The 15668-nt window shown below is 43.2% G+C and overlaps 1 protein-coding gene across 2 annotated transcripts in view; it reads left to right on the top strand.

Annotated features, from left to right (window-relative positions):
* Positions 1–15668, top strand: part of slc4a11 (solute carrier family 4 member 11) — a 132589-nt gene that overhangs the window by 69554 nt on the left and 47367 nt on the right. For both annotated transcript variants that reach the window (XM_052010517.1, XM_052010518.1), the window contains 2 exons: positions 503–626; positions 10640–10843. In XM_052010517.1, the coding sequence (XP_051866477.1) occupies positions 503–626; positions 10640–10843 (328 nt within the window). The remainder of the gene's footprint in view (positions 1–502; positions 627–10639; positions 10844–15668) is intronic.

Raw genomic sequence — 15668 nt, 5'->3', positions numbered from 1 at the left:
TTGTGGCGGTAGGCAAATTGCAGTGGGTCCAGTCCTTGCTGAGGCAGGAGTTAATTCTAGCCATGACCAACCTCTTAAAGCACTTCATCAAATCTGGCTGCATTGGCCAACCACGCTGAGCCAATTCAAATCTGCATCCAAACTTGTGGAGAAAATCTAACCATTTAATCAATGACTAGAAGTTTTATTTTCATTTCCTGGGATGTGGACGTCACCCACTAAGGTCAGCACAATTGCCCATCCCTAACTGCTCGAGCAGGTGGCAGTGCAGTCTTCAACCTGCACTGGTTCCTTTGGTATTCCTCATTTTAAGCTGTTACTGTCTCCTTTTGATCGAGGCCAGGTAAGGTACTTTGTTTTCCCTTGGCATGTGGTAGATGTTGGGTATTAAATAAGGTGAAATTTCTTTATATCAAGTACTTGTCATGAATGACTGCATCAGGCCAAGTACTTTCCTATGTATACACACCTTATGGCACTTTCTTTCCCCCTTCCACTACAGGTGCACTGTCACGACACTCCAGAAGCGCCACGTGTGTATAAGCCGACTAGAGAGGCCTCAGAACTGGGGGGAGAATTGCTGTGAGGTGCGCTACGTTATTCTGATCCTGGTGCCAGCCAAAATGGTAATAACTTATACATTTGTGGACGTGCTTTGATTGGTGATGGTCAAAATAGCGTGTGGAGGAATATGGAGGAAAGAGTATTTCATGTCTGTGTGCAAGTTTAGTAAGACACACTAATCTCACAGGTAGTCTAGATATGATGTTTCATTGTGGTACCAAGGGCCGTTCAAATGACCAAGGTGTCATTCATATTGAAGATAAAAATGTTCAATGTGTCATTTGTTGTCCTGGTATCTTTGGGTATTAGCAACATTTTTTTTTGTGTGGATAAACTTGTTTTGTTCAAAGCTCCAAGCACCTTGCCTAAGTAATGTATGAAGCAAAGTAATCATTGTTGAGGTAAAGGAAGACTTGCATTGAATTTGCTTCTTTCACAACCTTGTAAGATTTTTGGACTAGAGTAATTTTTGAAGTGCAGTCATTCCTAAATGTTCTCCTTTGGGCAGCCTGGCTGTCATATTGTCTTCAGCAGGGTCCTGTAAGTATGTCAGCCAGAATTATGTGTTTCTCATGATGAATAAGTATTGGCCAAGATATTTGGTATTGGTTTATTATTGTCACTTGTACAGAGGTACAGTGGAGAAACATGCCTTGCATACCGATCGTACAGGTCAATTCATTACACGGTGCGTTGAGGTAGTACAGGGTAAAACAATACAGAATGCAGGGTAAAGTGTCACAGCCACAGAGGAAGTGCAGTAGAGGTAGACAATAAGGTGCAAGGTCATAACAAAGTAGACTGTGAGGTCAAGAGTCCATCTCATCGTATAAGGGAGCAGTTCAATAGTCTTGCATCTGCAGGATAGAAGCTGTCCTTGAACCTAGTGGTATGTGCCCTCAGGCTCCTGTTTCTTCTGCCTGATGGGAGAGGGGAGAAGATAGAGTGTCCTGGGTGGGTGGGGTCTTTGATTATGCTGGCTGCTTCACCAACACAGCGAGAGGTACAGACAAAGTCCATGGAGGGGAGGCTGATTTCCATGACTTGCTGGGCTGAGTCCACAAGTCTCTGCAGTTTCTTGCGGTCCTGGGCAGAGCAGTTGCCATACCAAGCTGTGATGCATCCAGGTGGGATGCTTTCTATAGTGCATCGATAAAAGTTGGTGAGTGTCAAAGGGGACATGCCAAATTTCTTTAGCCTCCTCAGGAATTAGGCACTGGTGAGCTTCCCTGGCTGTGGTATCTATGTGGTTGGACCAGGACAGGCTATTGGTGGTGATCACTCCTACGAACTTGAAGCTCTCAACCCTTTCCACCTCAGCACTGTTGATGTAGAAAGGTGCATGTGTGCTGCCCCCCTTCTTGAAGTCAATGACCAGCTCTTTTGTTTTGCTGACATTGAGGGAAAGGTTGTTGTCACAGCATGGTGTCACTGAGCTCTCTATCTCCTTCCTGTACTCTGACTCATCGTTATTTGAGATGAGGCCTAGTACGGTGGTATCATTTGATTTGGCTTTGGGATCTTTTATTCGAACTTGAGAGCATGGTCAAGGCTGGTGGTTTAAAACCTCGTCCCAAGAAGGGAGTGTTTTGAGATGATACTTTATGAATGCCATTTCTCTCTAACTCTTGGTAAGTGGTTTATTATTGTCACATGTACAAAGATAGTGAAAAAACATTTGTTTTCATGTCATCCAGACAGATCATTCCATACACAAGTACATCAAGGTAGTACAAAACATTTTTTTAAAAAAATAGAGAATTTAATGTTGCAGTTACAGAGAGAGTGCAGGTGGACAAATAAGGTGCAAGGACCATGACAAGGTAGACTGAGAGATCAGTACTTCATCTTTACTCTACCAGAGGTTCATTCAATAGTCTTTTGGTAGCAGGATAGAAGGTGTCCTTGAGTCTGGTATGTGTTCTCAAGCTTTTGTATCTTCTACCCGAATATTGCAGATTTCACACCAGAAGTTTGATGAACTTCAAGCAGTTAATAAACTGTGGTGATCTACACAGATTCCGTTTCAGCACTGGCTAAGGCTGTACAATGTAGTAGAGGTTCCATCCTGGAATGTGTTGCTCTGCACATGCACCCCTGCTTAGCCTTGTTCTCTTAAATCATGTTCTAATTACCCAAATGCTGTTGGTTGCCTTTTATGTGGGTTTTTCATCATGAGATTTGAGGTGATCCCATCAAACTCGGGCATGCCTTGGGAAGATAGTTCTACAGCATGGAAACAGGCCCTTCAGTTCAATGGGTCCATGCTGACCAAGATGCCCCATCCAAGCTAGTTCAATTTACAAGTGTTTAATCGACAACCTTCTAAATCTTTCCAATCCATGTACCTGTCCAACTCTCTTTTAAAAGCTGTTATTGTGACTGTGTTTAAGCATAGCTCAAACACCATCTATAAATTTGCCAATGACACACTATCATTATTATACCTGCCTCAACCACTTCCTCTGGCAGCTCATTCCACATACATGCCACCGTTTGTGTGTGTTTGTGTTCTTTTTTTGAAAAAAGGTTGCCCCTCAAGTTCCTATGAAATCTTTTCCCTCTCACCTTGTTCTTGATTTCCCAGTCCTGGGGAAAAAATGAGTGCATTCACTCTACCTATGCCCCTCATGATTTAATACACCTCTGAGATCACCTCTCAGTCTCCTACACTCCAAGGAATAACATCAGCAAAGTAGCGTAGCAATTAGCGTAACGCTATTACAGTGCCAGCAATTGGAGTTCAATTCCTGCTGTCTGTAAGGAGTTTGTACATTCTTCCCGTTTAGTGCATGGGTTTCCTCCGGGTGCTCTGGTTTTCCCACATTCCAAAGACCTATGGGTTAGTAGGTTAATGTGGGTGTAATTGAGCGGTGTGGGCTCGTTGGGCTGGAAGGGCATGTTACTGTGCTGTATAAAATTTTTTTTAAAAAAAAGTAAAGTCCTAGCCTGTTCAATCTCTCCCTATAACATCCTTGTCAACCTTTCCTGCACTCTTTCCAGTTTAATAACATCTTTCCTATAGCATGGTGACTAAACCTGAACACAGTACTCCAAATGTGGCCTCACCTGCATCTGGTACAACCACATCATGACCTCCCAACTTTTATACTCAATGCCCTGACTTATGAAGGCCAGCGTGCCAAAAGCCACCTTCACTGCCTTGTCTACCAGTGACTCCATTTTCAGGGAACCATGTATTTGTACTCCAAGATCCCTCTGTTCTACAGCCCTCAGTAGGACCCTGCCATTCACTATGGAAGTCCAACCTGGATTTGACTTTCCAAAATGCAGCACCTTGTACTTGTCTGAATTAAACTCCATTTGCCATTCCTTTGCCCATGTACTCAGCTGATCACGATCCCCTGTACCTTTTTGATAACCTTCATTGTCCACTATCACCTAGTTTATTGTCATATGCAAACTTGCTAATCCTGCCTTGTACATTCTTATCCAAATCTTTGATATATATGGTAAACGATCAAAGGTCATCAAAGCTAATACATCACAATGAGTGGGCTTGGATTCTGGCTAAAAACAATCTGTTAGAGGGACTCTGGGTTGAGCAGCATCTGTGGGAGGAAAGGAATATTCAGCGTTTCAGGTCAAAACCCTGCATCGGGATCTGATGCAGGGCTTTGACCTGAAATGTTGACAATTTCTTTCCTCCCACGGATGCTGCTTGACCCACTGAGTTCCACCAACAGATTTTGTTGCTGCAGATCCCAGTCTCTTGTGTCTCCCTTGGATTCCGGCTAAACCTGCCGCCTGGGGTTGCTGCGGACTGGGACTGATGTGAGCAACAGGAGGCAGTACTGACTCTGAAATGCAACACAGCACAGAACTGCTTTAGCCAGCTAGGTTTGGTGAACCCTACCTTCCATCCCCTCCCTCCCCACTGTGACGTAAACCCTGTAAGTTTCTTAAAGCATTGAGCATGCAGAAAACAACTCAAGATTCAGCCCCTCCAAATCTTACTTCATGTTCATTTAGCATCATAAAATGGTTGGCGAGTAGGAAGTCGCCATTCCGCCCATTTGAATCCATGTCACATTTTGAAGAGCAATTTCTCAGTCCCATTCCCCAAGGCAAAGGATTTTTCTCTCTGCAATTTCATTTGAAAGGCCTGAATAACTTTTTTCACCATCCTTTCAGGTGACAAGTTCCAAAACATTACCACTCCATTTAATAATAAAAATAAAAGGTTTCTCCATGCATTTCCCTCCCAACCCCCACCACTACCCAAATGCCTTTCACTTATCACTTTCAATCATTGTCCACTGGTCCTTTCTAACCATCCACTTGTGAAGCAATTTCACTTTGCCAACTTTTAAACCTGTCATCTTGTACTCTTCGATCAAATCTCCTCTGATTTTCTCCGAAGATGTATCTGTAGGTTAATTGGCTGCGGTTCATTGAGTGGGAGGTTGGAGAATCGGAGGGGGAGAAAAGATTCATAGAGTAATACGACACAGAAATGAGCCCCTTGGTCCATGCTGACCAAGATGCCTGTCATCTAAGCTAGTGTGTTTGGCCCATTTCCCTCTAAACACTTCCTGTCCATGTACCTGTTTAAATGTTATTGTACCTGTTTCAACTACTTTCCCTGGCAGCTTGTTCCATATACGCACCACCATCTGCATGAAGAAGCCCCTCTGGTCCCTTTTTAAAGCTTTACCCTCCTGCCTTAAACCTATGCCCTCCTCGTTTTTGGTTCGCTTTCCCTGGGGGGTGAAGAAAGACTGTCTGCATTCACCCTATCTACGTCCGTCATCATTTTATACACCTCTATAAGGTCACCCCTCATTCTCCTACATTCCTCACCTGCCCAACCTCTCCCTATAACTTGGGCCCTCGAGTCCTGGCATCATCCTCGTAAATCTTCTTTGTACTCTTTCCAGCTTAATGGTGTCTTTCCTATAACACGGTGACCAAAAACTGTACACAATACTCCAAGTACTAGTGCAGATGCAAAAAAAAACATTTGCTAGGATGTTTTAATAATAGGAAATGATAAACAACTCTGCTTTCCTGGAAAAGTACAGAGTTAATGTTAGACTCTGCAGAAGGAGCTCAGTTTATACAATGTGGTGTAGCTGTAGCTTGTCATGCACCTGGGAGGACAGAGATTACACCTTTTAAAAGAAACGTGATCCAGTAATTACTGCAGCTAACCAATGAGTTGTATAGTGCATCATTTTTAAAGCTGTTGATCCCTGAGCCTGGGAGTGTTTGCTTGCCCCATTTGTGGAGTTCCCAGTCATTCCACTTGTGTGTTACACCTCATTGTATCTCTTTGGTTGGCTTGAATGTCACTCTTTCACAGTCTACATTGGGCAGTTTTGCCTTCCATTGGAATTCTGTGATTTCTCTCAAAACAAAACTTCTTGGGTTTTAATCTTATCCATTGCTTTGTCTTGCCAGCCAGCTTTCTGATCCACTGACTCTGCATACTCTTATGCTCTTGTCAAAAGCTTTTATTGGCAAATCTGTATGTTATACCTATTGCATTTCCTCATGGTTACTCTCTACCTCTTCAAAGGATTCGGTGAAGTTGTTCAAGAAAGGTGTTTATTCTTGTGAAATCCACCACACATCATTTCTACGTGGATTTGCTGTTTTTTTTTTGGAGTGAAAGGAGAACTGGGAGTTGATGTTTCAGATCAAAGATTCTTTGGAACATTAATTCTGTTTCTTTTTGTTTTGCTTGAACTGCTGAGTTTTTCGAGCTTCTGTTTTTAATTCTGATTTCCAGCCTCTGCAATTTTTTTCACTGTCAGGGATCCCCTTTTTCCTACCACATATTATGCAGACGTTACAGATCTAGGGATTGGTGTAGACAGGTAAGAGGGTCAGCATTGATATGGTGGGCCAAAAGGTCAGTTTCTGTGTTAAATGACTCTGTCTAAAGTTCCCTGGAAGTGTCCTGTCTTTCACCTTGTCGTTTTTGAGTCCTTGTGGAGAGACTTGAGCCACAGACTTGTAAAAGTCGATCCGCGCTCTCTAATAAATCAGACAACTGCAGAACCAAAGAACTTACGATTAATGCTTTATTCTTTTTCATGCTAGCGGGAGTGAGGGGGATACAGAGAAAGAGTAAACAGTGTAACCCGAGCTCTGTACTGAGCCTCACTCAAAGATTCAAATGTTAGGGTCCCTCTTTTATACTTGAAACAAAGAAGCCTACGTGCCAAGTTCCACATACCAAGCTATGTTACTTAATTATTTTTCCTTAATGAAGGAAGAAGTAGATCATTATAATTATCTGCTATTTTTCTTATCTTTAAGCACTCAGCATTTCATCATGTTTCAATCTGAAGTCACAGATAGCTTCAGGCTCCAAGGATAACCGCTTATCAAGAAAGACTTACAGAGAGGAGTACTCCTAACTACTTTGATTTACACAAGACATCTGGGTACATCGTGCATCTCCACTATAGTCAGCCGTCTGGGTACATCATGCATCTCCACTATAGTCAGCCGTGGTTAAGCCATAGCAAGCTGAACAACATTAACCCTTACGTTCTCAGTTACTTTTACAGACTTGTTGCATGACTGGCACTATTTACCAACTGGACTATGCCCTATGTAATTGGAACAAAGTGTCTCAATTCTTGAATAAAATCCTCTTCCAATAAAGATCACCCCAGGATCTTTCCCGGTCAACTTTTGAAAATGTATCATGCAGTGTTGGTAATGTGACCTTTGCCCAAGGGACTTCAGGCAAAGGCATAGTCTGAGAACCAATCAATTCACTGTGGAAGATGCATCAGTGTTCTACCACGCTGGTCATTTTTTGGTTTTGCACATCTGTTGTTTAATGTGCGTAATTCATAATAAATTGCTGTCCAGTTACCAGTCTTGCATCCCAGCCAATATTGCACACTATTGGTTTTATGAACTGACACTATGTATGTTGAGTCCTCTTTTCAAAGTAGGAAGTCGCTCATTAAGCTTTTTAAATATATTTTTAAAAAAATTAATTCACTTCCAGGATGTCCACATTGCTGGCAGTATGGACATTTACTATCCATTCCTAATTATCCCTGGCCTGGGGCAGTTAAGAATCAATCATATTGTAGGGCAGCTGCTGCATGTAGTCCAGATTGCCATAAGGATAGAAGATTTCATTCTATAGGGACATGAATGAACCTTCTGTGATTTTTACAATAGTCTGTTAGTTTCCTGGTTGAAATTGCTGACTAGCTTCATTTCCAGATTGAATTTGCACCAATGCAGCTGGGGAATTTAATGTGTATTTCTGTCCCTGGATCACTCGTGCAGAGCTCTTGCTGCTGATCCAGTAACCTAACTGTTAAAGGGATGAGAACTGGGGCATTGTCGACTTAGCCTACGAAGCAGATTGGTAATGGGTGATTGTAAGTTCCTGTGCAGTCTAGAGGGCGTGCAGGTGAGAAGGGAAAGTTTTTAAAGGAAATGTACAAGGCAATTTTTTTTTTACACACAGTGGTAGGTGCCTGGAACGGATTGCTGAGGGTGAAAGCAGACACAATAGTGGTGTTTAAGAGGTTTTTAGATAGACACCTGACTATGGAGGGATGCAGGCAGAAGAGATTTAGTTTAATCGGGCATTGTGTTTGGTGCAGATAATTGGGCCAAAGAACCTGTTCCTGTGCTGCACTGTTCTATGTTTGAGCTCCTATATACGGGGAGCCATTGGTTATTGTTACTGTTTCACCACTTTCCCTGGCTGGTGATCCCTGCACTGTCTGTAGATTTGTGTTCATCCAAGACTGGAACTTCACGCGCACAATCACCCATTATCACTACTGCTTCGTGGGCTAGGTTAACGATGCCTTAGTTCTTGTCCTTTTTCAAATCCTTCCTTGAATTTAGATCTCCCTTTTCTTTTGTAACCTCCTTGTCGTCCCCCATGAGCTATTGGTCCTGTTTTATACCCTCGTATGGTAGACTTAAATGTTATTTTGCACTTTGAAGCATTTTATGACGGAAGATCATAAAAGCAGGAATGAACCATTCTGCTTGTGCCTTGCCCTCTGCCATTCTGTGAGACTATCCCTCATCCTTTACCTTGGTGCTACTTGTCTGCACCACAGTGGTGCAAGCTGGTCATTGGAAATTATACTTTTAAGGTATTATTACATTAATATCGTGACTATATCCACATCTCTCTTGGATAGAGAATTTCACCTACTGGGTGAAGGGCATCACGACCCTGAATAGCCGATCCTTTATTTTGAGACAGTGACCCTTGGTTCAAGACAATTCCAGTCAGGGGAAATGCATCTCTCTACCTACCCATAGGAATTTTGCAAGTTTCAATAGGGTATCTCATTCCTATCAACACTAGAGAGTTTTTTTAAACAAAGTAAACTTTATTCATAATAAAAAAAAACAAACTATATACAATATTAAAACAATGCAAACCTTTACATTCGTATACAGATCAATCATTAGTGTTACATTTTATTAAAAAAAACCAAAGCACTCATGCCACCCATGTGGCTCCCCGGGGTGATACCCCAATCCCATATTTACAATCTTTAAGGGGCTTCCTCGCCTGACCCTGCCCCTCCCTCTCCAGTGGCAGAAGAACCCTAAACTGTTGTCCCTCCCCACTGAGCCCTCGCGTTGGCTGCGCCCAGCGTCAGTGCGTCCCTCAGCACGTACTCCTGCTGCCTGGACTGTGGCAGTCGGCAGCATTCCCCTACAGACATCTCGCAGTGCTGGGAGACCAACAAGTTTCGGGCAGACCAAAGGGCGTCTTTCACCGAGTTGATGACCTTCCAACAGCAGTTGACATCAGTCTCTGTGCGCATCCCCAGAAACAGCCCGTAGATCAGAGAATCCTCTGTTATGCAGCTGCTGGGGATGAACCGTGACAAGGACCCTTGCATCTTTCACCACACCCTCCTTGCGAACCCACCACCTGCAAAGAAGTGGGCGACCGTCTCGTCCCCAGTGCAGTCCTCCTGGAGGCAGTGCGCTGGGAGTGAGGTTCCGACCACGCAGGAAGGATCTGACTGGGAGGGCCCCTCTCACTGCCAGCCAAGCAAAGTCTTGGTGCTTGGTGAGTTCTAGCGATGAGGCATTCTGCCAGATGGTCTGGACAGTCTGCTCGGAACCACCCCACAGTATCATCAAGTCCTCCTCCTGCAATGTCTGCAGGATGTTACGACAAATCCACCATACCAGGAGTAAATCTGGTGAACCTTGAATTCTCTCCCTCCCATCATAAGTATGTCCTTCCTTGGGCAGTGAGACCAAAACTATCTACTTTATTCCAGATATGTTCTCAGCAGTCCCATGTAATTGGAACAAGATTTTTCTTTTCTTGTATAAAATCCTCTTGCATTAAAGATCAATTCAGATTGGTTTCACTTTATTCAGATTTAAGACCTTGTCTGCGGTTTGAACTAAATCACCTTCAATTTTTATGTAAAATTCTATCATTATTATTACTCTTTTATTAAAGCCCTTTAACTACCAGATCATCAATTAATCCTTCCTGATTGCATAGTGTGTGGATGATATTTGGAGTAGGTGGAGGCATCTAAACGGCCAAGACATAGAAGGCTATGAAAGTAATGGGGGGGAAAAATGGGATTATTGATCAGCACAGTGGTTGGCATGGACATAGTGGGCCAAAGCGTCTGTGTTGTTCTGTATGGCTCTGACTCATTCGCTGACAATACTACATCTAAAATAGCCTGTTCCCTTGGAGGAAAAGGGAAGTTCACCTGATGTCCTGTTAGTGAGCTTATAATTGTTGAGAAGTTTGGGAACAGATATAATTGTAAAAATTGGAGAGTGAATATTGAAAGATGGTTTCCAAAGGCTGAACTCCTTCACGTAGGCTAGAGTGTGCTTGACCTGGCTCGTGCCTCTTGCAACCCAATGTCTCTTCAGTCGACCTTGGCTTTAATGGGTTAAGCAGCAACCTGTACTGATATTGTTATTGTTCTGCTGAGTAGGTGTGTGTTGCAATTTCACTATTCTTGCATTAGACTTTATTCTGCATTTGCATATTAGCCTGTTTCAGCTGCCTATTGATCATGTCTGGTCAATTAACTCTTTCCATTTCCCATGACAGAAGAGCACAAAGACTGCCATTGAAGTTGGAAGGACTTTTGCCACAATGTTTGCTGACATGAACTTCCGTCAGAAACTCTCAGAAGCTAAAACAAAGGAGGAGTTCAAAGAGACTCTAATTCTTCAGCGACACCTTCTAACTGTGATCCATCGGGAGCCAAGCAAGAAAGAGGATTCGAAGGAAAAGCAGGATAATCGCGCTCAGGTACCAGAATTGGTGCATGTTGTGTTGCAATTTGATCTGGGTTGGAATGCCTTGGTGCCTCCCCAGGGATGAAGGAATGATCCAGGAGTAACAAACTATCTGCTGGAGGAGCTCAGTGGGTTGAGCAGCATCTGTGGGGGTGGGGGAATAGAACTGGTTTCTGGTTGAAACCCTGCATGCATGTCCTGCTTGTCTCATTAAAGGAAAGATCCTCCTGGGCATAACAGAAGGTGGATGAGAGTTGAGGAGAGAAAAAAATTTATCAAACAAAATTTAGTTTTTTTTGTAAAGTTCTTTCACGAGAAATGACTTATTTTGTCCAAGATATTCAAGAAAAAAAATTTACATAAGCCTTAAGTGTTTCTATTATTTTAAAAAAAAAGTTAGCTGTCCATACCTTCTCAAAGTAAATGTTTCCAACATACCTCAGTAAGGAAGTTGGGCTCATTTCCTCCCTGAGAACCCTCAATAACCACTGTACTTCAAGTATTGGTTTATTATTGTCACTTGTACCGAGGTACAGTGGAAGAACTTGTCTTGCAAACCAATCATACAGGTCAATTCATTACACAGTGCAGTTACATTGAGTTAGTACAGAGTACATTGATGTAGTACAGGTAAAAACAATAACAGTACAGAGTAAAGTGTCACAGCTACAGAGAAAGTGCAGTGCAATAAGGTGCAAGGTCACAACAAGGTAGATCGTGAGGTCATAGTCTCATCGTATAAGGGAACCATTCAATAGTCTTATCACAGTGGGGTAGAATCTGTCCTTAAGTCTGGTGGTACGTGCTCTCAGGCTTCTGTATCTTCTACCTGATGGAAGAGGAGAGAAGAGAGAATGTCCCAGGTGGGTGGGGTCTTTGAATATGCTGGCTGCTTCAGCAAGCTGTTTGGGTGCATGTGCCCTTTTCCAATCGGAGTGAAATGTGGCGGGGGGCCATGATGAGAATGGTCGTCCAAATAATCCAGCACCCTGTTCTCCCAGTATCAGCCAGCAGAGATGAACGCCTACAGTCCTGTACCCATGTTGTAATGATGGAGCTTAACCCAAGGAAGTACAGTGACCATCCATAAATGTACTCCAGTATTATAGTGACATACAATCTGCTGGAGGAACTCAGTGAGTTGAGCAGCATTTGTCAATGTTTTTGGTCAGATCTGGATTTGTTGCCCCATGAGATCTGACCAGGATCGGTCAGGTCCCCAGACTGGAATTGGGTGGGCCTCAGGATCTGGGTGGACAGCAAGAGGTAATCAGGATGTGGGGTGGTGAGGAAAAGTCAAGTCCTTCCACTCTCTGACCTCAAGTGATCTTCATAGTTCCAACAGACTTTTGCTGGATGATGTCATATTAAATAGTCGTATAGCATGGAAACAGGCACTTCAGCCCATCTGGTCTGTGATGACCAGGATGCCCATCCAAGTTAGTCCCATTTGCCAGCTTTGGCCTATAACCTTCTAAACCTTTCCAATCCATGTACCTGTCCAAGTGTCTTTTAAAAGTGTTATTACACCTGCCTCAACTAATTCCTCTGGCAGCTCATTTCACATACATACCACCCTTCTGCGTTTTTTTTTAAAAAAATGTTGCCCCTCAGTTTCCTTTTAAATCTTTCCCCTCTCACCTTAAACCTATGCCCTTTTGTTCTTAATCTCCCAACCCTGGGAAAAAGACTGAGTGCATTCATCCTATCCATGCTCCTCAGATTTTATACACCTATAAAATCATCTCTGTCTCCTATGCGTCAAGGAATAAAGTCCTATACTGTCCAACTTCTCCCAATGACTCAGTCCTTTGAGTCCTGGCAACATCCTTGTAAATCTTTTCTGGACTCTTTCCAGTTTAATAACATCTTTCCTATAGCAGGGTGACCAAAACTGAACACAATACTCAACAATGTCTTGTACAACTGCATCATGCCCTCCCAACTTTTATACTCAATGCCCTGACTGATGAAGGCCAACGTGCCAAAAGCTGAAATAGTGAGGAATGTGCAGGGTTCTCAAACTGTTTTGGCATCCACTGGTCAGTCAACCAGTATGCCAAGTGAACTGATGGGATCAAAGTGGGGCTGTGGCAACCAATAGTCCATGGACCAATGTAGGCTGGATCTGGCCCCTTGTATTCCTCTGAAAGCTTGCACGGTGAAAACTCTACTATATCCCTGCGAGTTAGGCTACAGATAATGTAATGATTAAATTACAGGACTAGTAGCCAAAAGTCTGGATGTGTGATCCCGAGATATGTTCAAATCCCAACATGGTAGATGGGGAATTTAAATTTAAGTAATTAAATGAATCTAGTATTTTTTAAAAAAAAGAAGCCCAGTCTCGTTAATGGTAACCATGAGACTTCTAAATGATTGAGAGCCCATCTGGTTCACTGGCATTCTTCAGGGAAGGAAATTTACTATCCAGACCTGGTCTGGGCTCTGTGACTGCAGATCCATCAAAGTGGTCAACTTTTACCCTGTGCTTGGTTCAAGGGCAAGAGTTGTAATGCAGCCAGTCAGAAGATGTGATTCTGTCCCTGTCAGCATGGTGTCAGAGGCCAAAGACTGCGGGAAGGTGGGAGTGAGTTGGAGAATTAATGATAGGTCACGGAAGCAAAAAAAGTCCCATTCATTCATCTCTGCTCTAGACCCATCAATACATGTCTATACCATTCTCATCCTCCTAAACTGCAGATCCTACAGCCCTGCATCTCTTCCTCATCCTTTGGCTCATCCTCCACTTCTTCCCATTATTGGCAGTGATCTCCACTCCAAGTGCTTGATGAGATGCATCTTTATTAGTCACGTGTACATCGAAACACACAGTGAAGTGCATCTTTGCATAGAATATTTTGGGGGCAGCCGCAAGTGTCGCCACGCTTCCGGCGCCAACGTAGCATGTCCACAACTTCCTAACCCATACATCTTTGGAATGTGGGAGGAAACTGGAGCACTTGGAGGAAACCCACGCAGTCATGGGGAGAACGTACAGACTCCTTGCAGACAGCGGCCGGAATTGAACCCAGGTTGCTGGCGCTGTAATATCGTCATGCTAACTGCTACACTACTGTGCCTGCCCTTGAACTCTTCCTTGCAAAGGTTCTTTGCCTCTCTCCTTTTTAAGGATTGATTTTTAAAAAAATAACTGGCCAACCCGCTCTTCACCTGTTCCAATCTTTCTTTGTGGCTTGTTCAAATTTGAAGAGAAGATTTTGGTAGGGCTTTTGGGAAGGTGCCTCTGGCAAAGGGATGAATTGCAGTCTTTTCCATGTGCTATAATTATGACTGTTATCTGGCTTATATTAATAGGCAGCATCGTTGTGCAATTAGAGCCTGCTGCTTCACAGCATTAGAGATCTGGGTTCAATCCTGAACTTTGGTGCCGTCTGTGTGGAGTTTGCACCTTCTCTCTGTAACCACTTGGGTTTCCTCTGGACCTCGGGTGCCGTCGGTGTGGAGTTTGCATGTTCTCACTGTAACTATGTGGGTTCTCTCCCCCCCCCCCCCCCGTGCTCCAGTTTCCTCCCACTTCCCAAAGATGTGCAGGCCGTTGGGTTAATTGGCCCCAGTGTATAGGTGAATGGTAGAATCTGGGGGAATTGATGAGAATGTGGTGGTAATAAAAGATGGGATTGGTGTAAATGGCTGTAATATGGAGCCTTCCTCCCAGGTAGAGTGTTAGCATCTTTGGGGAAAGAAGAGAGAATTAAAAATCTCTTCCCTCTGCTTTATGCACCATCTACTTGTCTGCCTGTGCTGGATTCCAGATGTTTGAAGATGATTGTATCCTTCTTAACATTTAAAGAGGAGAAGTAAACAAACTCTGGCAAAACATTTAGACATTGTGAAAGTGCATCTTGAAGTAATTGTTTTTGAAAAGGTGCTGTACAAATGTTCCAAGGAGAGCCAAGTGTATTACAAGAGAGATGTTTGTTCACTGGAACTCTTTAAATGGTGTGTGTTATGCGAGGTCAGACAAAAGGAGACGTACAGAACATAAAATAAGCTGGGTTCCCCAACAGTTTGGGAAAACCCATGGCCAAGTGCCATTGTTAATTGATAGCAGGTTCCAGGTACCTTGCTGCTATGCCAGCTTTACTGGTATGTGGTTGGGTATTTGGTACAGGATATGGGCACACAGTTCTTGTGGATAACCACACTGCTTTTTATTTTGGCTGCATGATTTAAGTGCTGTATGCTGCATTTCAAGTAGTAGTTTTTTATCTTTGTGTCTTGTCACTCTGGAGCTATTAAAATTTGGGTGTGAGGCTTGTGTGTAGATTTTGCACTCGTGTCTCCAAGATGGAAGGCTTTTGTCTATTATTGTCACATGTACTGAGGTACAGTAAAAAGCTTGTGTTTGCATGCCATCCAGACATCATTTCGTACACAAGTACACTGAGGTGGTACAAAAGGAAAGCAATAGCAATGCAGAATAAAGTGTTACAGTCACAGAAAGTGCAGTGCAGGTAGACAAATAAGGTGCAAGGGCCATGATTGAGAGTTCATCTTTAAGGTACAAGAGGTCTGTTCATGAGTCTTATTACAGTGGGATAGAAGCTGTCTTTGAGTCTGGTAGTGCATGTTTTCAAGCTTTTATATATTTTCTTCCTGATGGAAGAGGGGAGATTGAGGGGATGCTCCACTGTCAAAGGGGCTGTCTTTTGGTTGAGATATTTAAGAGTCTACACCCTCTATGGAAGAGCATGGGTGTTGGCCAATATTTTCCAACTACAGGAAAGCAAAATAATTGTTGAGAGAACTTTGTGCACAAATTGGCTGTCACATTTTGAGCATTGCAACAGCTACATTTTGGAGTTTATTTCATT

Source organism: Pristis pectinata, chromosome 2 (genome assembly GCF_009764475.1).
Source record: "Pristis pectinata isolate sPriPec2 chromosome 2, sPriPec2.1.pri, whole genome shotgun sequence".
Lineage (NCBI taxonomy): Eukaryota > Metazoa > Chordata > Chondrichthyes > Rhinopristiformes > Pristidae > Pristis > Pristis pectinata.
This window is presented reverse-complemented; position numbering and strand designations above follow the sequence as displayed.